Source organism: Globicephala melas, chromosome 15 (assembly GCF_963455315.2).
Source record: "Globicephala melas chromosome 15, mGloMel1.2, whole genome shotgun sequence".
Lineage (NCBI taxonomy): Eukaryota > Metazoa > Chordata > Mammalia > Artiodactyla > Delphinidae > Globicephala > Globicephala melas.
Genome location: NC_083328.1, coordinates 40,770,517 through 40,794,519, shown reverse-complemented (window position 1 = coordinate 40,794,519; position 24,003 = coordinate 40,770,517). Strand labels below are relative to the sequence as shown.

General features: G+C 47.1%; 1 protein-coding gene across 1 annotated transcript in view; it reads right to left on the bottom strand.

Annotated features, from left to right (window-relative positions):
* The window catches only part of CFAP61 (cilia and flagella associated protein 61), a 256,224-nt gene that overhangs the window by 71,685 nt on the left and 160,536 nt on the right, over positions 1-24,003 (bottom strand). The window contains exons 19-20 of the mRNA XM_060285108.1: positions 12,588-12,686; positions 6,814-6,982 (exon numbers count right to left, since the gene is read on the bottom strand). Coding sequence (XP_060141091.1) covers positions 6,814-6,982; positions 12,588-12,686 — 268 coding nt within the window. The remainder of the gene's footprint in view (positions 1-6,813; positions 6,983-12,587; positions 12,687-24,003) is intronic.

The following is a 24,003-nucleotide window of genomic DNA, read 5'->3' as shown; positions in this document are numbered from 1 at the left end:
TTTAGCAAAACTCAGTATATCAAGAAGGATCTATGGGGAAAAATCATATTATGTCATCAACAAAAGGAGGGAGTAGAGTTCAATTGGAGGGAGTAGAGTTCGACAGGAGGGAGTAGAGTTCAACAAGAGGTGTGGGCACATTTACTGAAGACGCACCATCAGCGCTGGCTCCCCAAAGCAGAGCTTCTCTACCACCACTGAACTGGCACTGACTCGTGATTGGAGAGAAGCAGACACTTCTCAACCATTCCAGATGATTTGGGATGGAGCATCACCTGCTGGTGGGAGCCCCTTGGCCACCCTGTTCTCCTCAGCAATTTAACATGGCAGTAGGGGATGCTGGTGGCCTACCCAATATCCTGTCTCCCTTTCTTTCTTAGTAACAGACTCCTGGGACATATGCCCAGTTGGAACATTTCCCAACTCATGACCTGAGAGGTCAAGAGAGATAAGCAGGTGTCCTTTGGGGGCAGGGGGAGGGCAACTCGAAAAGTCATTCTGCTCTAGTCTTTCCTCCTTCCTGCTTCTTGCACATGAAATGGCTGGAACCACAGCAGTCACCACAAGGTGCTGAGGATGGAAGGCACATTCCAAAGATGGAAGAACAAAAGACAGAAGGGCCTGGGTTCTTGAGGACACCAGGAAGCCACCTTACCAGAACTGAGGTTGCTTTTCTCCAGATATATATATATATATATATATATATATATATATATATATATATATATATATTTTAAGATGTTTGGGGTAGGAGTTTATTAATTAATTAATTAATTTTTGCTGTGTTGGGTCTTTGTTTCTGTGCGAGGGTTTTCTCTAGTGTGGCAAGCGGGGGCCACTCTTCATTGTGGTGTGCAGGCCCCTCACTATCGCGGCCTCTCTTGTTGCAGAGCACAGGCTCCAGATGCGCAGGCTCAGTAGTTGTGGCTCACGGGCCCAGTTGCTCCGTGGCATGTGGGATCCTCCCAGACCAGGGCTCGAACCCGTGTCCCCTGCATTGGCAGGCAGATTCTCAACCACTGCACCACCAGGGAAGCCCCACATAGTTTTAAAGAGAGGTGAAAAAAAAACTTAAAAAAAAACTGTTTATTTGACTCTAGCTATAAACGGTTAGTTCTAGAATTTGTGAGTTGTGAAGACTTTTAAAGCCATCCAGTGTAACCTCTGCAGCACATGGATGGGAGAGGGCAGGAGGGAAGGAGGAGGTACAGGGAAGGAGACGGGGAGAGAGGGAGGGAGGAGAGAGACAGGCAGCGGCGAAGAACTGGAGCCAGACCACCTGCGCTCAAACACTAACCCCTAGTCTGCCACCCTTGTGCGACCTTGGACAAGTTGTCTTGTCTGACTTTTAACCTCAGCCCCACTGCAGCTTGGTTCCCTCACCTGCGAAATGGGGGTGGGAGTGGCAGGGAGCTCAGGGTGTTACCACAAGGGTGACTTCAGGGAGCACTGGTGTGGTGCAAGGCCAGTGCTCGATCTAGGTCAGGTGCTCTGACCCCTCCTGCCGGCTGCCCGCTGTACCCGGGGGTTGGACAGTCCCTCTTGGCAGAGGCTCTGACCCTTAGGAGGTAGTTTCTTAGGATGGATGCGTGCTGTAGTCCCCTGGCTTCTGATGTCTGTCGTTATCTGCTCCCCGGGCCACACTGAGTCGAATTCATTTCTACATGAACACTCCCAGCCATCGGACTCTTTGCCCCTCTGGCTAAACATCCGGGATGACCTCTTATCTCTGGAGGTGCTTCAGCTGGTTCCTTCCCTTACGTGTGACACCAAGAAATGCACGTCATGCTGCAGGTGCACTTCTGTCCTGTGATACACTCTGTGACACAACCACATTGTGCCATGTAACGGGCTCGTGACTCCACGTGGTCGTCACGAATTTCACCCTTTGTCAGGATCAGTGCTCTTATTTCTCCAGCTGATTCTGCTTCGCCGGATATGACTATTGCTGCTGCTCGTAACAGCTGTTTGAATTTGCTTGACATCTTTGGCTGGTGCCCCTGGAACTATCTTTTCACTCTTAAACTCTGAGTGTGGTTCGTTTTGTATTCCTCTTGTATTTCGACGTCCACGTAAAAACAGATCCTTGATCTTGTAATGGGGGCAATTTAAAACCATGACACTCGCTGTTACAACTGTTAGGTTTTTTTTCCTTATGCCATTCTGGTTCATACTTTCAAGTGTAAGCATCGTGGCTATTTTCTTTCTTTTCTTGCCTCTGGTTACATGAAGGATGTTTTCTTCCTTTTTATCTTCTCTGGTTTTTGGAAGGTGAATTTATTTAGGCTGCTCAAAAGCATTCTTTAACCTTATTTCCTCTAAATATAAGAGTCAAGAATGAAACATTGCCTTTGTGCTTCCCCATTTAAGACACTGCATCGTCCTTGGCCACCTCTCTCCCTATTTTCAAGAACTCGGTTTTTTTTTGTTTTTTGTTTTTTAAGAACTCAGTTTTGATTAGATTACTTTAGAGTAAGATTCATTATTGCCCATCTTGGATTTATTGTCAGATTTATAAAAATGATTTGGATTACCTTTTGTTTGTGGCGTTGCCATGTGTCCTTTTATACTACTGTGTCCAGTTCTTTTCTGTCTCCGTTATCCAGAGTGCGAATTAAAGACCACGGAAGATCTTCTTTCCCAGGCCTGGCCCATAAAGAACACATTTTGCCATCCTCCAATAGGATACACTTAGGCGAGCATGTGATGACTGAATTGCCCATTTTCTTCAAAATTCTGAGCAGCCAGTTTCATTTTCTTAAACCACTGAAGGCTGGAGAGGTAATTTTTTGCCTTATTTGCCTTGCCTTATTTTTGTTCCTTTTGAGGCAGGGTGGGGGGAGGTAATCTGCTATTTTTCTCTTGAAGTTTGTTCATTGTTTTCCCTATCGTTCTCATAGAACCAAAATTTCATCAGAATGTAACTAGCTGAGAAAATTCTTCCTTGATTTTGCCAAGAATGTGGTCAACTGGATGATGTTTTCAGGTAAGGAAAGTTTTCTTCTAGCATATCTTTATTGTCTCTATTCCATGTATTTGGGCCTCTTCTTTGGGAGAAGCACTGTCCAGGAATGGCCTCCACCTCTAGCATATCTTCTTGTCTCTGGCACCCAGTGTATCCCTTTGCCCTTTGCCTCCACCCTCCAGGGGAGTTTTGTGATTGGTCTCCAGCTGACTTCACCAACTTATACAGAAGCAGGTCTGTCTCTTGATGGAGATTTAACATCAATCCTTTCTTACTCCATCTCCCTTTTCATCTCACCCTGTGGCCTTCTCAGCTCAGCCTCTGCTCTTCGAATGTCTTTGGCTCCTGTGATGGAGGCCGTAATGAGGATGATGCACAGTGTCCTGGGGAGAGAGACAGAGACAGAGACAGAGAAGGAGGGGCAGGGAGAGACAGAGAGAGAGAGACAGAGAGAGAGAGAGGGAGAGGATCCTTCTGGAATATTTTCAAAAGTATGTCCTTGCTCTGATTTTTCTAGATGTTGTTCTCTTTTCTCTTATTCTATTATCTTTTTGTTCCAGTTGTTTCTTGCTCTGCAACAAGCTCACACCAAAACGTAGTGGTTTAAACCACCATTTTATCACCTTTCATGACTTTGTGGCCAGAAGTTCCAGTAGAGCTTGGCTGGGCAATCCTTTTATTCCACGTGTTATGGATAGAGGGCACTTGGTGACATTCAGTGTATGGATGGTCTGGTCTGGAGGGTCCATGATGGCTTCACTCACATGTCTGGGGCCTTGGCAGGGATGGCTGAGAGCCTGGGCTTGGCTGGAACCCTCAACTGGAGAACCCATGTATGGCATTTCCAGCATGGCGGTCATAGGGTATCTGGAATCCTTATGTGGCAGCTCAGGGCTCCAGGAGCCACTGTTCCCACAGACAAAGAGAAGCTGCCTAGCCTTTGACTTGGACTTAAATTCATGCCATGTCACTTCCTTCATAGTCTGCCGGTCAAGGCTGTCACAGATTCAAGGGGAGGAGATGTTGGCTCTGATGGGAGAAGCCTCAGGGAATCTGAAGTCTTGATTTAAAACGGACTCTTTTCTTTGGCCTCATGCTGTTATTTTCCCCTTTAATCTGCCCCAACACAGGGAGGTCTCTTCATGCTGGGTGCTGCCGAACGACAAGGGGTGGCACCTTGATGCATGCAGCTCTGTCCACCCTCTGCAGCAGGCTCTCGCCCGGGCCTGCGCTGTCCCGATGCCATGTTCTTCTATCTCCCATCTGAGACATAACTCGCCTCCTTGGAGACCACATCCGTTGCTCACCCACACCAAGCTCACCAGAGCTCACACCCCACTTGCCCTCACCCGGCTGCATGCTCTCGCCCCACCCCCCGCTGGCTTTCCCCGAGCGTCACCCCGTGGGAGTCCCAGCCACGGTTTTCTCATGGCCCACACCAACTCATCTGACTTCAGGCTGACACATTTTTATCCCTCCTCTCTCTGAGATGACCCACACCCAGGCGTGGGAGTGGGCATCTCTCCGTCTCTGCTCAATGCTCCATGAGCCAGCGAGGGGGCTCGGGGACCCTGGTTATAAGGTCTTGCAGACGGCTTTTCAGAACCGGCATGTGCTCACCAATAAAAATAATCAAATCCATCCGTGGGGCTGGGGAGGGGCTTAGAGAGTACTGGACGTGAGCTAGAAAAACCTTCATCGTCCAAAGCGGAAAGGTCATAGGTAATGTCGGAAGTTGACCGATCAAGAGGAAAACTTCTATAAACACATTGTAGTTCTGGCAGGTAACCAATGAAGAACAAACAACAGAAATGCCTCAGAATGGCTGACCCTGGCGAGAGGGCTTGGAAGTAGAGACCAGGGCCCCTCACACGCAGCCCTGCAGCACACTGTATCTTGTGCATGGATCTTCTGATTAAAAAAATAAGTGCTATGGATTTGGATATCAAAAATATTGCACAATATTTTAGACTGGTACATGCCATTTACAAGTCAGATTAGAGGTTAAGATTTGTAATTATATTTTATAACAGGTAGTCTTCTTGCTTATTTTCATCATTTTAACTTGTTGGTATTTTTTTAAATCACAAAATTGGGGCAAAACCGTGAGAGTGGCGGAGAAGGGAAATAGGGAAAGAAATTCGAGCTGGAAGCTCCTAGTGAATCCAGCTGCCTTTTTTATATCAGTCTACGTACTTTTAATCTTTATGTCCTTCTGGAAAAATTAAATTGAAACTCTCTTTATCACTTCATTTCGTGTTTCCCATTGTTAAAAGGGCAAGAGCTTAATGTACCACAGACTAAAGCCGCAGGGGCAGCTGGGCACACATGGGCAGACGCCTGAGTCTCTGGACAGCTGGCCGGGCCTTCCTGTCACATTTTCCCAAGTCCACAGTCGCAGGCAGCAGTTGGAACTCGGAGGGGTAGGTGAGGGGGGACAAAGGGGTGCTTGGTGGTTTCTTCTGGTTTCACATTTGAAAAAGAGGAGTACTTAAGTAACCAGTTTATTTTTCTCCTTTATCCAGAAAAAAAAAAATCCTTTCCTACACTTTGAGAATGGATTGCTTTAAAAGAAGAAGAAGGAGAAGGAGAAGAGGAAGAAGGGGAGGAGGAAGGGGAAGAAAGAAAAGAAAAGAAATCACTCAGACGCTGATCCAAGCTGGGTCCTCAGGTGGTCCCCTCACTAGCGGTCTTGGCCTTACCCAGAAACGTGTTAGAACCGAGGCATCTCAGCCACAGCCCCCCCACCCCCACCCCCTGCTCAGCATCTACATTTTAACGAGATGCACAGGGGATGTGTGTGCACATGGCAGTTTGAGAAGTGCTGCTCTAAGGTACAGATGAGGTTCTAGGTCGAGAAAGTTCAAGTCTGTGTTTCTCCACCTTAGCTTAGAATCACCTGGGAGCTTCAAAAAAATACTGATGACTGGACCCCACTCATCCCCAGAATAATTAAAACAGAGCCTCTGGGGGCAGGGTCCTGGCCTGGGTTTATTTCAAAAGTGCCCCAGGTGCTCTCAGTGGGTAGCCCAGGCTCAGCGCTGGAAGTCAGTGATGTGCGCAGTTGCTGGGCTGTCTATCCCCCCCAGGCCAGCCACCCGTGGCTCATCTGTGGGAAGCAGGCCTGAGCACATCCCCAAGGTGGCCTAGGACAGGAGCAGAAAATCATGACCAGTGCCTGGGGTGGAGAGTGGATAACTCCCTACAAACCCAACTTGGAGGCCTATCCAGTCCCTGAGAGAAAATGTAATGAAAGGACTCCATCATCTAAATCTCTTTTCATCAAAGAGATGCCCTATTTCTGTGGCATTTCTGCATGAAATGCTCCAGCGTTGCAAAGCAAGAATGTTCAAATTCGCTTCTGTCGGATGTTGAATAGGTAACATCCTGCAACACTTCCCTGGAATGTGGCTTGAGAATCTAATCGAGTTGGAAAGCACGGTCACCAGGTAAGCAACCAGCACACTTCCTAGCTTTGTACCGAGAGACAAAATAAAATAAGGCTGACAGAAGGTGCACATGTTTGAAATACTTTCTCGCAAGCCCATCACCACCGCCAAATGTTAGCCTCTTGAAGCATAAATTAATTTTCCACAGACGCACGCCGGGCTGCGTCTGGATTCTGCTCTGGTGAGCAGTACGTGTTAGACTTTTGGACAACAGCTTCAAGGATGACATTTCTCCAACTTGCTGTGATTCTTATCCTTGGGCAGAATGTTTTTCTTGGAATGGGTTTCCAGGAGGATTTTGGACCCAGTTCCGGTCACATGTGCAGGTGGGAGGCACGCTCTTGACCCTGAGACGTGGGCCTGGTCAGCACGTGACCCCTGCCATCCCCGAGGGCTCACCTGGTACTGCTGCCCGGTGCAGAGGACAAGGTGGTCGTAGAGCACGACTTCTTCTCTGGAAACAATGACCTGCTTAGCTGCTCGGTCTATGGCCGTCATTTTACCGACCACCACGTTGACCCAGGAGCACAGCGACATCAACGTGTGATCTCTGTCATTATAACAGTGGCTGCGGAGAGAGAGGCTCCATCAGTGACATTTGAGCAGCTGACAGCGGGCATTAATTAGACATCTGCTGAGCTGGTTCAAGTCCCCTGGTTGGCTGAGCCTGTGCTCTTGCTGGGAGTTTACCGGGACCCAGGCTAGCCAGGAGATTTGTCCTTATGAGACACTTAGTCGCAAATTGACATCTTCCCATTAAAGCTAAATTGTTCTGCCTGGGGTAGACCAGTCCACAACAGGGAGGGTGTGTGTGTGTGTGTGTGTGTGTGTGTGTGTGTGTGTGTGTGTGTGTGTGTGTGTGTGTGTGTGTGTGTGTGTGTGTGTGTGTGTGTGTGTGTGTGTGTGTGTGTGTGTGTGTGTGTGTGTGTGTGTGTGTGTGTAATCATTCATATATACTCTTGCTTCCATTTCAAGAGTATATATGTAAATTTACCTTAGCGGTTGATCTGTCATACTGACAACTGTCATATTGACCACAGACTCGGAGCAAATGAGGCTGAAGAAAGTGACATCTGAGGATTCCCACAGGCAGGGGTCAAGGTCCAGCATATTGAGAACCCTGTCTATTTGCTAAGGCTTTTCAATAAATGATTCATTCTTAGAATTAGTGTATGGATTCATGCCAAAACAACAAAACACATTTTATTTAGAGAAAGTGTCCATTAGGGAATTATGTTTGCATCCAGTACAATCCCTGGGGACTCTGGGGGGTGGGGTCACTTCTCAGGGTAAAGGTGATTTACGGGGACCGCTGCTTCCATAAGAGCAGGCCCAGGGTAGACGGGTTTTGTTTTCTGGGTTCTATTCGAGGGTGAACACAATACTGTAATGGGAGAAAAGTGGGTTTCCTGTGGCTTTGGGTTTATTTAGAGTTCTGTGAGGGTTGTTTCCAGAATTTTCTGGAAGGTTTGACCTCATGTACATGACGTTTTAATAACCCTGTTCTGAAGACGCAGAGTGTAGGGCAGCAGAACAGTGAGAGTCTGTTTAAATCTAGGCTTCCCGGTGCCAGGGTCTGTGTCCCTGCTCTGTCGCCAATGCAAATGGACCCTGGGGACTCTGCATCCCTTTTTAGAACTTCAGTTTCCTCACCTCTCAGCAGGAGATAACGACCCCTCCTCACATGCCTCGAGCATTGCAAGGGATGGACCCAAGAATGTAAGAGATGCTGTCTGTCAAGTGGGATGCATATGTGAAGGGTATTATTCCAAATAGTATTAATGGTACACAATCCTGTTTACTCTCCTTGGAGGCAAACAGGATTCTGAAGTGGTAATGGGAGAACATTTTTTCTTTTTGATCCACGCATGAGTCTGCTCTCACCACACAAAAAGAATCCTGGTAATGGATGCACATTAGACCCTGTTATAGGGCCTGTGAAAGAGAACGGAGTCTGGGCTTTGTATCTCTCCACACAATGACACTTAAAAACAAGAAAATTTCTTCTTAATAAGAAAGGAAAATCGGGGGCTGGTCTGCCACAGGAAAATAACAGATAGTGAGATGAAATTCTCTAATAAAAAGCCATTTTGGTAGCTTTACAGGAAAACAGGAGGCTTCACTGATTTCATACATCTGTGAGAGACCCACAAGGGATTGTTCTTACTTGGGATGTGATCCATTCCTAACAGAAGCAGTACTGTCAGCCGTCCAAGATGAGGAAAAATTAAATATAGTTAATGCACAGAGATTCGTCATATGAGGGTTTGCTCGAAGATGAAAGTTCTCAGGGGAAGTTTGGGGAAGGCTAAGACAGTGTTATTTCTAATGACAGTAGGCCAGCGGTGTTGATAATTTCAGAATGCATACTTCAGAGATAAAATCTGAAGCTCTGTCCCGTGGGAACTGGCCCTCGGGAACGCTGGGGTTGTAGGGACCTTAGGAAGCACTGAAAAATGTGGGGTGCTTGCTTTTACAGCCTGTGACCACACGGAATGACATTTCTCAGTTTCGAAACTGAGAAATTTACACTGCGTGTAGCTGATGCCTATCTGTTTCGGATATTAGAATACATTCTGGACCTTCTTTAATTTACCCATGAGGCAGTGAGACTAGATATTGGAGACTGTAAATGATATTTCTCCAAAATTATTTCCTAAGCAGAGTTAATGAGCATTAAGATTCCCACAGGGCAGGGACCATCTCCAGGCTCGAGGACAAGAGAAATATCTCCACTAGAGTCCTCTGGAAGAGAGAGAAGGAACCAAAGAAGGTAGGTCAATGAAACTTCGTGTTTCTCAAGTGACCTTGACTCTGACGCAAAAATAATGTGGAAGCTTGTCTTCACAGAACATTCTGGAGACAGGTAATAAGGAGGAGAAAAAAAGTAGAAATGCAGGATGGGGGAATTGCTGGAACAGGACATATGTGGAGAGTGGCCAGCTTGCTCAAAGTTGCAGTGACCCCAAATCTAGTGATGGGAAGACTTAGCCTAAAGTTCCAGGTACAAAATTAAGAGCAAACTCCAGAGGAATAAACGTAAGTGTGGTGAGGACCTGCATTTCATGCAATCAGAACCCTGCAGGACCGGAAAGAACCTCAGAGGTTTCCAGCAAGGGTTTATCATGACGCTCCCAGAAGAAGGAGCATCATAATTAACCTTCAGTTATTCAGAGCTGATTGTCCAATTAGTGGATTTCTCCCACTGCCGGTTCCTCCTCTCCTCCCTCCGCCCTCCTTTCTGCTGCATCCCGGGCACATCATTAGCACGTCCACCAGAGGCTGGACAGGGCGGGATTTGGGCAGGGGAGGTGGGGAGACAAAACATGGTTTTTCAAAAACTAGTAACAGCAATAATAAATCAAAACACTGGTTATGGAAAAGTTCAGAAATTGTATTTGGCGTGAGGAATTTGAATCATTAAATTTTTGGATATCAATGCACTTGTTCTTTCTAAACTCCATGACCAGACATAATTTCCTGTATTGGGGTCTGAGGAACATTTGAAAGCCAACATCTTGTTGATGTTTCAATTTGTGGTTTCTAAGAGGATGACATGCAGGTACCCATCCAGAGACGTCTTATATGGCTGTGTTATTTAGTCCCTGTCTACACCCTGATGGAGAGGACTTCTTCAGGTACTTTCGGAGGTAACTGTCATCTATTTGACATTATTTACTGAGCACCTGCTAAGTGCCAAGCATTGTCCCAGATGCTGGGAACCCATCAGTGAACAAAAGGCAAAAAATTCCTGCCCTTGTGGAGTTTACATCATAGTTGAAGGATTCAGAATAAACAATTTAAAAAGGCAAATTGTATAATATTTACAAGGATTTCAGTAGCAAGAAAGAGAGCAGAGAAGGAGGATAGAGTGTGTTGGAGAGTTTGCTGCAGACGACTGGATGGTCAGAGTAGGTCTCATGGAAAAGCTGACATTTCAGCAAAGACCTGAAGAGAGAAAAGCAAAGACCCCCAAGGTGAGGACTTGCCTGTTGTGTTCGAGGGACATCAAGTAGGCCGGTGTGGTGACAGCAGAGAGAACAAGGGCAAAAACAGTAAAAGAGGGGGTCAGAGGAGCCAGCAGAACAGGGGCAGATTTCGGATCGGAGCATCTGGAAATTTCTGTGACTACAGAATCCTTCTGCAGCTGGGCTGTCTGATAGGGCTGCGAGCCACACGTGGCTGGCCTCCCGCTCCAAATGTGGCTCATGTAATCAACGAGCTGAATTTTAATCCCGTTTAACTGTAATTAATTGAAATTTAAGCAGCCACATGTGGCTCACTGCCGCCACACTGGACAGAGCAGCTCCAGGCTGCTCGGGAGTTGATGGGATCTGATTCACGTTTCTGCAGCCTTGCTCTGGCTACTGGGTTGGGAGTGTGGAGGGGGAAGGACAGAGGCAGAGACCCCAGGTGACCATGCACCCACCCACACGCAGGTCCCCACAGAATCAGGCCAGCAGAGCATCACTTGCTAGCTGGTCTCTCCTGGAACACACCTGACCTGGACTGACAGAACCTTTGCCAGGCCGACTGAATGAAATTCCTCATGAGACATTTATCAGGAACACCAGCATTTCCTGGGAATTATGTCATTTGGAAAGAAGGGAAAGTGAGGGAAGGGGGGTGTACGTGGGCTGATCCTCCATGCTCAGCCAGAACTTGGTGTTAGGCTAATTTTAACCAAAAACTCCAGCAAGGTTGGCTTATCATACACATTTCCAGTCAAAACCCCCAAAGCTCAGAGAGATGAAATCCCCTTTGTGGTGGCAGCAGGATCTGAATTCATCAACCTGGCTCAAAACCCACGTCTTGGGGCTTCCCTGGTGGCACAGTGGTTGAGAATCCGCCTGCCGATGCAGGGGACACGGGTTTGAGCCCTGGTCTGGGAAGATCCCACATGCCGCGGAGCAACTAGGCCCGTGAGCCACAAGTACTGAGCCTGCGCGTCTGGAGCCTGTGCTCCGCAACAAGAGAGGCCGCGATAGTGAGAGGCCCGCGCACCACGATGAAGAGTGGCCCCCCCCTCGCTGCAACCAGAGAAAGCCCTTGCACAGAAATGAAGACCCAACACAGCCAAAAATAAATAAATAAATAAATAAATAAATAATTTTTTAAAAAAGAAAAAACAACATCTTTTTGACTGCACCCTAATGATGTCCTTCCCCAAACCTCAGAGTTTATAGTCTGATCAAAGTATTAGGTCAAAACGAGCCTAGTTCTGCTGGCAAGGAGACTGCCGTTTCTCTCACCGTTTGAAGGCAAAGTCAGCCTTTTTCACAGAGGAAAGAGGGTCCTTCGTTGTGGATCTAAAATGAAACCCCCCCGAGAGAGAACAATTTCCTCCCTCCTTGTTGGAAAAATTGGGACATTGTTTCTAGAGGCAGGGAGCCTAATCATTCTTGTACTCATGCTTTGCTACAGGAAATTAAAATGAATGGAAGCTGTGTGACAATGAAGTGGCATTTTCTAGAAGGCGTGTTGTCAAAGACTGATTCTACTGGGACAGAAACAGTGACAGGCTCAGGGGACTCAGAAGGCCTCTGCCTCATCAGCCCTGATGACAAAGGGCCAGGTGGGCCTGAGACCCTCACCCCACGGAGGTGCCCAGACTTTAGCTCCCTCTGGCAAGTTGCCTGGTCTGATGCAAATATAGTCACCAAGCTCCCATGCCCTGGAGTGTCACTCAGAACCCAAAAGCAGGTGGTGTCTGGGTCACAGACCCGTCCCAGTTGTTTGGAACAGGGCCGGCATCCTCCCAGACCTGCTATTCACTCTTAACTTGCATTTGTATCTCTTAAGGAATCTCTGAACTCAGGAGAAAAGGCTGCCACTTCCCTTTTCTACCATTTAGCAGAAAAAGGACTGCACACAAATTAGGACATTCAGCCTTCAGAATGAAAAAGCAGGGGAGGGATAAATTAGGAGATTGGGATTAACATACACACACTACTATATATTAAATAATCAACAAGGACCTACTATATAGGACTGGGAACTCTACTCAATATTCTGTAATAACCTATATGGGAAAAGAATCTGAAAAAGAGGAGATATATGTATATGTATAACTGAGTCAGTTTGCTGTACACCTGAAACTAACACAACATTGTAAATCAACTATAATCCAATATAAAATAAAATTAAAAAAAAAAAGAAAATAGAATACATACTCGCTTGCTAAAAACTTCCTTTGTTCAGTGCCCAGAAGGTTTTTTCCTGGGAGTCCGTGGGTTGAAATCAGGGTGAGATTACTGAACTTCAGGTGAGAGCTAAGGAGAAAGAAAAAAAAAAAAAAAAAAGAGGTAAAGCACAATTCAGTGAAAGTTTATTACAATTCAATTTAACCTTATTTCACGTGTCTTCCAATTGTTGAGTCTTTCTTTGAACGCAGCAAATCTTTTTGCACAAACCTTCCAAGAGAACCGACCATTTAAATGAAAGAAGCGAGAGGGTGCCGGAGCAGCTAATGGCAGAAACTTCCAAAAGCTGTGACCTTGTGAAGGCAGGTGCCATTTAACTTTCTAAAATTTGCTTCTCAGAGTAAAACAAAATAAAACCCCAAACGGGGAGGAAGCAGGTAAATTTAGTATAAGTCAACGCCAAGTTTGAGTTTCAGACTCCTTCTGAGAGATGGCCTGGAATTCTAACCACCACGGTGAAACTTGCTGAGTGCTTACACTCCAGTGCTCTGCAAGGCCCTCACTGAGTCCTGGAAGCAGTACGATGAGGTCAGTACTATTATTACCCCGATGTTATTATGCGGAACAGAGGCAAAGTGATTTGCCTAAGACAGTGCAGCCAGGTAATCTGGAGGCTGGGTGTGAACCCAGGCCATCTGGCTTTAGCATCTCCTCATCTAACCTTGGCCTTCACTGCCCTGTAGACCCCAAACTGTGGACAGGGATGCAAAGCTCATCTAATTCCCATAGTCAGCATTAGCTTTATGACTTTCAGATATATGTAACTACTCAGATCAGGAGAGCACAGAGGAGAGAATTCTAGAAGATTCCTTTCAAGAGCAAAGCTGCCTCATATTTATTTGCATCAGGCTTTCCAGGGCCCGAGGCATGATTATGGGTGTCGTCATAGAGATTAATCTTCAGGACAATTTCTGCAGGGGGTGGTGGCAGGGGGGCGGTGCAGGTTTGTATTCTCTGTATTTCAGACAGAAGAAAATCGAGGTTGGAAACGGTAGGTAATTTGTCCACGGTCACGAAGCTCAGAAGCAGCAGGGCCGGAAATGAAAGCCACATCTTCTGACCCCAAGTAGTGCCCTCTGCACTCACCCAGGCGGCCCAGGGACCAGTCCCCCAGGTATAGTAGGCAGCACGCCCAGCACACTAAGCGGACGCTCCTCAGCGCTCCCGCCGTATCTCCCTGAAATAGTTAAGATACTCCTGCTGCAGATCTGCCTTCCAGCTACAGTCAGCAACGTCTTATGGGTGGGCTGATCTCTCGCGCTTCAGCAGGATGAGAAAAACATTTTTTTTTTCTAAAAATCTCTTCTTGGTTCACCCCTCCCCTTAGACCAACCAAATGCAGAAAAAGAAACCTTCTCCAAGTTAGAGGAAAACACCTGCCCTCTTTTCCCAGGAGAAAACTGGAAAATTTCCAAACGTGGAAATGCTATCAATTTGCGGACAATCCGTTAAGTACCATTAAAAGCAGGAGATTTCTGGGGATGGCACGGCAGGCAATGGAAGAAACTCAACTGCACCTGACATTTAAAAATAGCTAAATATTAGGAAGGGTTTTGCTTTAAAGTCTCTAAGGATGTGTGTCATTTAAGAATGAATATTCTTATTTGATACAAAGAAAAGCAAGCACATTTTATCCCCTAATAATAAGAATAAAATTTTGAATACGTTCAAATAACATAAAGGTCACAATTAACCCCGACTACTTATGGCTGCAGTCTGCAAACACACCAATTACCATTTAACGGAAAATGCAAATAATAATACGTGTTTATACTTACACGCGGTCAAAATTTATTTGGGCCTTGGAGCCTATGTGGCTAAAATGTGGTTTATGTTGTACTAATAATACAATTATATGCAGGCTTCTTTTACGTCTCTATGTGAATAAGTGGATTAGTAATTATCCAGCGGTATTTTTTACTAAAGAAACAATCTCTTTGGCACTGAACAGTTTGAACTATCTAACAATGTGGATCACTTGTAAAATGACTTGTAAATTGCCGAATTACCACACTGTATTACCCTGAATTATGCTATTGTACAATTAAGGATTTCGCCAAAAGATTGGGGGAGGGGCCTTTTCTTACTTTTTATCTATTAAGGAACCAGCTTCCCACCCTTCTTCTCTAGCCTTAGCCAAATTCCTTTTGCATTCTTCATTGTGGCTGTTCTGGTTCTATATCCAATCTTCAAGGTCCCTACTTCACCCTTTCTTGTTCTCCCTACTATCCCCCTTTCTCATTCTCAAGTGAGAACATCTCCCACGTCATAAGGAAAACAGAAACTAGTCCCCTGGCAAGACCCCTCCCTCCATTTCCCTTCTTGCCACCTCCAGATACAGCTACAAGAGCCATCTTCCATTCCCCCCATTCAGAAGGGAGGGGTGTCCCATTAACCCTGTCTCCTCTTCAAGTTCCTCTCCTGTCTCTCCCTCTCCCTATCCCAGCAAGTTTCTCTTACAACTGCACTTAAGAAACCTGGAAGTGACCTGTCTAGTGCTGACAGGTGGAGCCACGCTGTCAGCAGGCCCTGCTTCTCCACTTCTCAATGTGTGCCTTCCATTTGCAAGGTCACCTCAGGTCCAAGGTGGCTCCTGGAGCTCCAGCCATCACAACCCACATCCACATTACAGGCAGAAGGGAGGAGGAATGGGTAGAAAAGGATGCCCATTAAAGAGCTTCCCTGAATGTCTCACATGACATTTCTGTTGACGTGGGAGAACTTAGTGACATGGCCATATATAGCAGCAAGGGAGGCTGAGAAATGTGGCTTTTCAAAGAGAAACACAATGGGTTTTCCAAGAACCACACTGCCCAGGGTTCTGTTGTCAAGGAAAAAGAACGGAATAAACACTGGAAAGGAACTAGAAATCTCTATGTATTGACTCCTAAAGGAAAGGTGGGGGGGGTGATGAGGGAAGATGCTTGTATCAGTCAGGGTCTGAGCAGGAAGTAGACAGCCGACTCCACGGTGTTTGACTGAGTGAAGGCAGAGGTGTGGGCAGGGTTCTGGGGCTCATCCAGGGACTAGCAATGGTGGGTGGGGTGCCACTGCTGGTGGGAATCCTGAGGAACAAGGGCTGGAGGACATGTGGACAGCTGGGACCATGCAGGAGGCCACACCCAGGAGCTACCGCCATAGAACACGTGGTCTGAGACAGCACTGTCTTAAGGTTCTCTTTGAAGACCGCTTTCCTCGCCAGCTCCTCCTCCATGCCCCATTTATCCTTTGCCAAACTTCCCAGTCTCCATGCCCAGCTCCCTGGGTGATGTGATTGACACCACAACTTCATCTTACATCTTTACATTATAGTTTTCTTCTGAGCTAGAAACCTAATTTCCAGATGCCCATCAGTCCTAATGTGGCCCCTCCACAGGTATCCCAAATTCAATACGTGTCCAAACAAAGGTCCATGTGGCCCAGTCCCACTCCTCTTTTAACTTCATCAAAGGCATGGTCAACAGACTGCCTCTCAAGTTAGGAATTTGGGAGCCAACCTCAAACTCCACCCTCTCTCTCCCTTTCCACAATTGGTCACCATGTCCAGTCATGTCTACGTCGTCCACATCTCTTGAATGCCCAACACCTGCCATTCCCAGGATACACTGCTTTTGCTCACCTTCTTGCCCAGAGAAAACAGTCTCAGGGTTAGTCGTCCCGGCACAAGCCTCTCTCCTGCCCATCTTCCACACGGCTACTGGAAACCTCTTTTTAAATTAAATCCCATCTCACGTCTATGTCTGCTCACCGCTTTGGTAGATACAGAGCAGAGCAGCTAAGACCATGGGCTCAGGGGTCAGATTGCCTCACTGGACTCCTGGCCCGAGCACTTTCTAACTCTTTGACTTTGAGCAAGTTATTCAACCTCTCTGTGGCTCAGTTGCTAGCTGGTAAAATGGGAATAATAGAACCTAGCTCCTCACAGTGGTGCTGTGAGGATGAGATGAAATAATATCTGTAAAATGCTTAGACTATTGCTTGCTGCACAAAACATTTTCAATGAATGTTACCTATTTTTATAACCAAAATACTAAGTCCAAATTCATGAGCATGGTATCTCAGGCCCTTATGGTTGGGGCCTAACCTAGCCTCTTCACCCTTCTTTGTAACATCAACCTTTTTGCTATTCCATGAAGGTTCCCTGTCTCTTTCATGACTTTATATGAACTTACCATCAGCATTTCCATTTTATCTTCAACCTCATATTTTGCTGTGATAGTTATCTCTGTCATCTGATTTAGAAACATCCAATATTTGATTTCTTAAATTTATAACTATCTAAGAGTATCAGTCCAAAGTCATTATACTATTTATAATGTACAAATAGATCTTAGCTCTTCTGAGGATGAAATATGGATATAAAACATTTAAGGCTTTTATTCTGATTACCTATGAATATTCAAAAAGTTCCTGCAGGGAGTTCCCTGGTGGTGCAGTGGTTAGGAATCTGCCTGCCAATGCAGGGGACACGGGTTCGAGCCCTGGTCTGGGAAGATCCCACATGCCGCGGAGCAACTAAGCCCGTGCGCCACAACAAGAGAAGCCCCGCAATGAGAAGCCCGTGCACCACAACGAAGAGTAGCCCCTGCTCGCTGCAACTAGAGAAAGCCCGCGCACAGCAACGAAGACCCAACGCAGCCAAAAATAAATTAATTAATGAATTTCTTTTAAAAAGTTCCTGTACATGGAAGTGGGTCACGGGGTGCATCCTGGTTTGGACACGTGTTAGACGAGATGGCAGAAGCAGCAGCACATCGGGAAAAGCACGATCTCGGGTCTAATGGTATCGGCTTAACGTATAGAAACGAAACCTAGCATCATTGTGAGCCCTCTGCTCCAAAATCAAAGGTCACCATGCTGTGGAAGCAAAAAAAGTTCAAGTGAAGCGCTCGGGCCAATGAAACATTAAACAAGTGCACCTGCATTTCCACAGCAGATAATTCTGGTGGGATTTCACGTTGCTGTGGATACAGAGGGAGGAACAGCTCACAGATACTTGTAAAGCAGGGAGGGATTAGAGTATCCAGGGAAATAAGTAAAAGCTATTGTGTTTCATCCCATGCTTCGGGAGGACAGCTACAAAATTAGGTCTGAGCATTCTTATCCCTCAAATAAAGAGGGTCACATTGCCAATTTATGGTGAACATGGTAAAAGAAACATAACACTTCTCATGTGGCTTACCCTTCTGAACGGTAGAAACCTGTCAACCTGCCAGGTGAATGCTTATTATTTTTTATTTTTATGTTTTTGCTGATTTCCTATTTTTGGGGGGGGGCACATAACAAGGACAACCAAAGCAAGGGATTTAATTAACTGTTTTCATTAATGCTTTTATTTGAACAAATAATATAGAGGGAAACTAATTATCCCATATCGATCTAAACGTTACAATTTAATTTACTAAAATCTCTGCTTCCTGAATTGCTCAAGCAATGACAAAAATATCTGCTAACTGACAGTAGGTTCCAGCTCAAGACAGATATTTAACCTAACTGCACGTGTGACTTGTCAGAGAATAACTCCGACTTAATGATACCACATAATTCCACAAAATTAATGATAAAATGATGGGATTTAAAAGCTCGGAGTTCTATGAACTTCCAGTAGGAGAGGAAAAATAGGGACAAAACAAATCAAAACAAAATATTTATCCTGAGAACCAGTTAAGAGAATCTACAGTTTTTCCTTGAAAAATGTTTAATTTCAGCAATATTTTTTCCACTTAGATCACAAAAGAGACTTTTGGACAATGTCCTTGGCTACTGACTTCGTTTTTGTTGTGTGAGTAAAAATGACACAGCAGCTGCACGCGTGGCCACAAAGCTGTCAGTAACAGCACACCCTGACCTCTGGGGGAGACCAGAGGCGTAGGGGCGTGTGGTCAAGGATTCCGAGCTCTCTATGGATAGAAGGGATGCAGTCAGTGTTCATGGGGCGGGTGCCATCTTCCACGGCTCCCCCCGCTCATGGAAGCCCCTGTAGGAACAGGGATACAGCCCAGCGGAAGGGGCCAAGGAGCAAGTCTCTTCAGCCTGCCTGAGGCCAGCCTTGTGTCCCGGGGCAAGGATCTCTGATCAGCACTGGATCCAACAATAAGTAAAAACGCTTGCCTGGCGGGACCTCAGTGCTCTGTGGATTCTCCAGGGACCTGGCAGGGGAGGGGGCTGGTGGCCGGGGTAAAGGGGTTTGGGGGAGGGAGATTTGGGGCTTCAGGATTTCAGATGAAAAGCTTATGTATCTCTGCATGAAAGGAAAACATAAATCCTTACTGAAAAAGAGAAAATGAGTGTAATGTTTGAAATGTCCACTGAACAAATAAGAATAAAATGTGGGAGTTCTGGCAAAAAAGACCAAAATGAAATTGAGTTTTGCTTTATGATTTAGGGGAAATGATTTATGATGTTTTCATCTCTATATACATGAAGTAAAAATGTCATACATTTATCCTTTGAGCATATAAATGTAAGATGTAAATACCAAGATGGAAGGTATGAAAGACAAGCCGGAAAGCCTTCGCACGCAAGAGGCGGCCAAGTACAAGACAAAATCGGTCGTCCCATGGGACTGGAAAAACCAAGCATTATGGGAATTCAAAAGCAAGTGAGATCACTTCTAGTCTCGAAGGATGAGGAAAGGTTTTATGCTTTGGGCAAATGCTGGCAGTTACGAAGGCTTTATTGACACCATCAGGGCAGGTTTCCTCATGCTTGGCAGGTGTATCTCCTTGGACCTGCATTCTCAATGGTGAATAGTTGAAGCATGAAGCTTTGTGAAATGCTTTCTACTAGGTCCGATGCAGCATGTAAATACTATGAACTTAGGGTAATGACTTCAGCTATGCAATGTTTAATGATACATTAATAATTATGCCTGGTAAGCCCTGAAGTAATGATGTGACTTAGAAGTGCTATGATTTGTTGAGAATTTAAAAATATGGTTTGGAAAACACGGCCCATAAAAACAGCTCAGTTACAATGAGCAATCCGAGGGGGAAATAGGTTTCCTCATAGATAAGACTGCCAATTTGAGGAAATGTCTATATAAATGTTACTAAACCCGGCTGCATGTCAGAATTACCTGGAGAGTCTTAAAAATACAAATTCCTGGAGCCCAGTCCAACCTGGTGAATTGTAACCACAGGAACAGGGGCCCAGGAAGCTGTCTTTTTACAACTACCACCTCCCCACCCTTACCTGCACCCCAAAAGTAGCTCTGATGTACCGGATGGTAGAGTCTGGAATTTCCACAAACTGTTGCTTATATGGAAAGTTACTCCACCTTAACCCCGAGGTCTAGGAAGCTGATCCACAACGTTTTTCTTCACCACAGTTCTTAAAATCAAAAGGGAAATGCAGGGCTTCCCTGGTGGCGCAGCGCTTGAGAGTCCACCTGCCGATACAGGGGACACGGGTTCGTGCCCCGGTCCGGGAAGATCCCACATGCCGCGGAGCGGCTGGGCCCGTGAGCCATGGCCGCTGAGCCTGCGCGTCCGGAGCCTGTGCTCCGCAACGGGAGAGGCCGCGACGGTGAGAGGCCCGCGTACCGCAGGAAAAACAAAAAAAGAAGGGAAATGCAAGCAGTTTTTTCCAAGCCCTAGCACCTTACCATGTGGCGAGTGTTCCTTTGAAAGGAACGCTCTTCAGAGAACTACACTTAGAGATAAAGTCTCTGCTCAGCGGGCGGCCTTGCCTGGTCTGGGTCTCATACAATGGTTCCGGGTGCTCCCTTTCTCCAAAGATCACGGCTACGGGCACCTCTACGGAAGGGTCCTGGCCTATGTTTCCACCTAACATCAGATGCTGTAAGGCAGAAGGGTGAGGGGTTTGACACCCCCTGACTCCCTCAGTGCGGGGAAGCAGGCGCGGACGCCTCAGGAAACGCCCCTGGTTCATCCCCAGTCCTTGGGGAAGAGAGCACCTCCCACATCATGACTCTCCAGGCAATTCCCTCACAACGCTCAGCTCCCACCCGGATCTGGACATGCAAATGGCATTAGCGGGGAGGTGTCAGTCTAGCAAGAATTGAGTGCTAGGTCTTTCTAGGTGCTTTGCCTTCTTGCCAGTGGAGGAGGAGAGATCCTGGGTGCTTTCCCTGTTGTACAGCTGTGGAAACGACGGAGGTTCAGAGAGGTCAGATGGTCCACGTGGTGCCCAGCAGTAATGGCAGAGAGCTGACTCTACCCCAACTCAGCGGTTCTCGTGCTCCCAAAAGCGGTGTGAAAACACGGGTCCCAGCCTCCGGCCCCGGGTTTCCGATTCAGTCCTTACAGGGGGGCCTGTATCGGCACCTGCAACAGGTTCCCAGGCAGCGCTAAAGGTGAAAACTGCTGATCTAATTTCATCTCCATCCCAAAGGAGAAATCGAGTATTTGCCAAGACAGGCCCACTCTCCCTCTTTGTTCCAGCAGAGGTTGCTGGTGGAGCAGAGTACATGGGTTCTCTCTAGAGCTGCCAGGACGCCCGGGGAGAGAGGTGGAAGGAGTTCAGGAGATGCTCCCGACACAGTTTTCCCGTCTGGCCTTGCTTCCCTCTGCCTTTGTCTAGACCCACGCCTTCGTTAAAGGGCAACTGTATGAGCATCAAGAAAGGAGAACAAATGAAAGAAACCGGGCCGGCAGCGGGCCCACCCGCATCACCTGCAAATGGTCCTCCTGTCCCAGTGCTTTCCTGCCTTCTCTGCCCGGGGTCTCCCCCTGACTGTGGCAGCTTGAGGGACAGGCTGGAAGCACAGCCCAGGGTGACCAGATGGACAGGAATTGTTGGGTAAATACCCCACTTCCTTGGGCACGGAGGGACTGGTCCCAGCCGTGTCCTCGGAGGGGGTCCCGGCGGGACTGAGCCTCGTTGCCCATGGTGAGCCAAAGGCACATGATTTGGGGGCTTTGCTGGCATTCCTGCCGGTCCCATCTCACCTGCTCGCTCGGGTAGTTCCCAGGGATCACCCCCAAATAAACTACTCGCACCAAATTCTTTGTTTTCAGCTTTTGCAGGACCTCAAACCAAGACGGAGCCAATGTCGTCATTTGAAAATGACCTGATAGTAGAGAACAGAGGCTGAAGTTACTGGTCCGTGTTTGCGGTTTGTGTTTTGTGCGATCGTGAAGACAATTTGTAAAAAACGCAGTATCTGTGAAACACAATAAAACCAGGTATGCCTGTACATTTAAATACCGGAATCAGGTTAGGAAATGGGATGGTGATTAGGAACCAGGGACAGCTCCAGGTCAGTATTTTCTGGAGGCAGGATGTCAGGTCCTTCTGTCTGGGGAGGCTGAGCCTTTGAACCTGACATACTGCCCCACCCCTATTTTCCCCCTACCAGGCCATCAGAGGGGCCTCTGTATCAGTCCCGACAGGCCCCACTGTAATGCCAACATAACAAGATGGTGAGATGTGACCTGCCCCGTGGATCTCCACCTGTGCCCCGGGCACATGCCCCGGGCCTGGCCGCCACCCTGCATTTCCCTGGTACCCAAAGGGGTATTGGGGAGAGCACACAGCCCTCAGTTCGTGTGGCAGAGGCCGACGGCATGGACAGCCACCAACCTGTTCGTGGGGTTCATCGCTGAGATCAGCACGTAAGCACTGACTACTTAATTAGTCACCTAATTAATGACAACCACAACGAAGCCTTCAGATGTCCTCAAAGGTAAAGATAAGAAGCTCATTAATCTGCAAGTGCTCGGCTGCTGCCGCTAGACCCCACAGCTGGGCCGGAGGCTGTGTGGTCCTGTGCGGCCCGATAACATGTGTTCCGGTCATCCAGCCACAACTGCAGCTTCACAAACGTGCCCTGTCGTTCCCAGCTAGTCTTAGTTGTTCTCGACACACCCCACCAGATGAGGGATCAATGCCCAGGTCGAAAACTAGAAACTTCACCCTTTGGTGAGATGACTCGGTGGGTGTTTTGAGACATCTCTTCCCGGGGTGGAAGTGGAAGCCGAGGTGATGGTGGGTGGTTCCCGTGAACCAAAGTGCATCTTCTTCTAACCACCCAGCCTCGGCGGGATGCCACCCAGGGCTGCCTTCATTCACTGTCATCCCAGGAGTCATACATGAATTTTTCTAGCCCTGTTATAGGCTGCTTGAGAGATTCTTTACATCAGAACTGAATTAGGTAAGATTTTAAAATAATGGATTAAAAGGAACTGCTCCATAATTGGGAGTAAATAATATAATACACAAAGCACAGAGACGTACGAGCTGAAACAGAATCAAATAGTAACTGCTTCAGCTCAGTGACTTGACGCCCAAGACATAGGGAAGAAGCTGTTGTGAATAATTCTGGAAAATAAAATGTCTGTTTGGGACACTGACTGCAGCAGCGCCTGAGATTCTGTGTTTCTAATCAGCTCCCAGGCGATACCAATCCTGCTGGACTCCAGACCAAACTTTTGAGTAGAAAGGACATAAGACGTAGGATGAGTCCATAGACCCGGTTCCTACTCCTTTTTTGGTAGAGCATATCCATATTTCTTTTTTTTTAAAATGATTTTGGAGTACTACTGTGGAAAGTAGCATTACTTTGGGGAGTTCATCAGGTCCAGACCTGGTACACAAAGGGACTGCTAAAAATATGGCCAGCTAAGCTGCGTGAAAAGAGGCCCCTTGCTTTCTGGAAAGAGCTTTCAGACTTCATTGCAAAGTTCTCCTTCGGGAAATAGCATTTCCTTGACAGATGACAGAAGCTCCCCTCTGGCCTTGGCTGTTGACCCAAGAATAGGGAGTTCCCTTTAGACCTCTGATACGGTCGGTGGAGTTCCTAGTGTGACAGCGCCCAGGGCTGGCAGGGCCAGGGGAGCCCTGCCGTGACCCTCCCTCAGCAGAGGAGGAGGGCAGGACCACAGCACTGGTTGGTAGCAGAGGTGGGCTGATGACCGAGGCCAAGATCTTTCTGCCAAAAACCAATGTTTGGGGTTTTAAAGAGGTTTTATTAATAGAAGTACCAAGAAGGATAATGTACATGAAACACCTACGGTGCCCAAGCCAACACCTTTCCGTCCGGAAGAGCCAGGCAAACGAACAAACACATGAGAACCACAATTTAAAAATAGCTCAGGTTTGTCACCTGAATGTCTTGGGCATGATGAGAAACACAGAAAATTCACAGCAAAGTGTCTTAAGAGTGGCCTTTCCCCTCCAATTCACTGCCCTCTATTCCATAGGATGAGTGAGGGTTTCCTCCTCTATGCCCCCCACCCCAAGAAAGCTCCCCGGCCCTGGTTCTGTGCCTGCTGTCCTTCCCCCTGCCTGCCCCTGGTCCCCACCCAGGGGGCACACAGCCCGGCAAGGCAGGTGATGAGGGGAAAGGAGGCCAGGACGTGTGTGCCCGCAGGGTGGGGCCTGGGAGCCTGAACATGCTCCCTCCTCTGCCCTCCATGGAGTT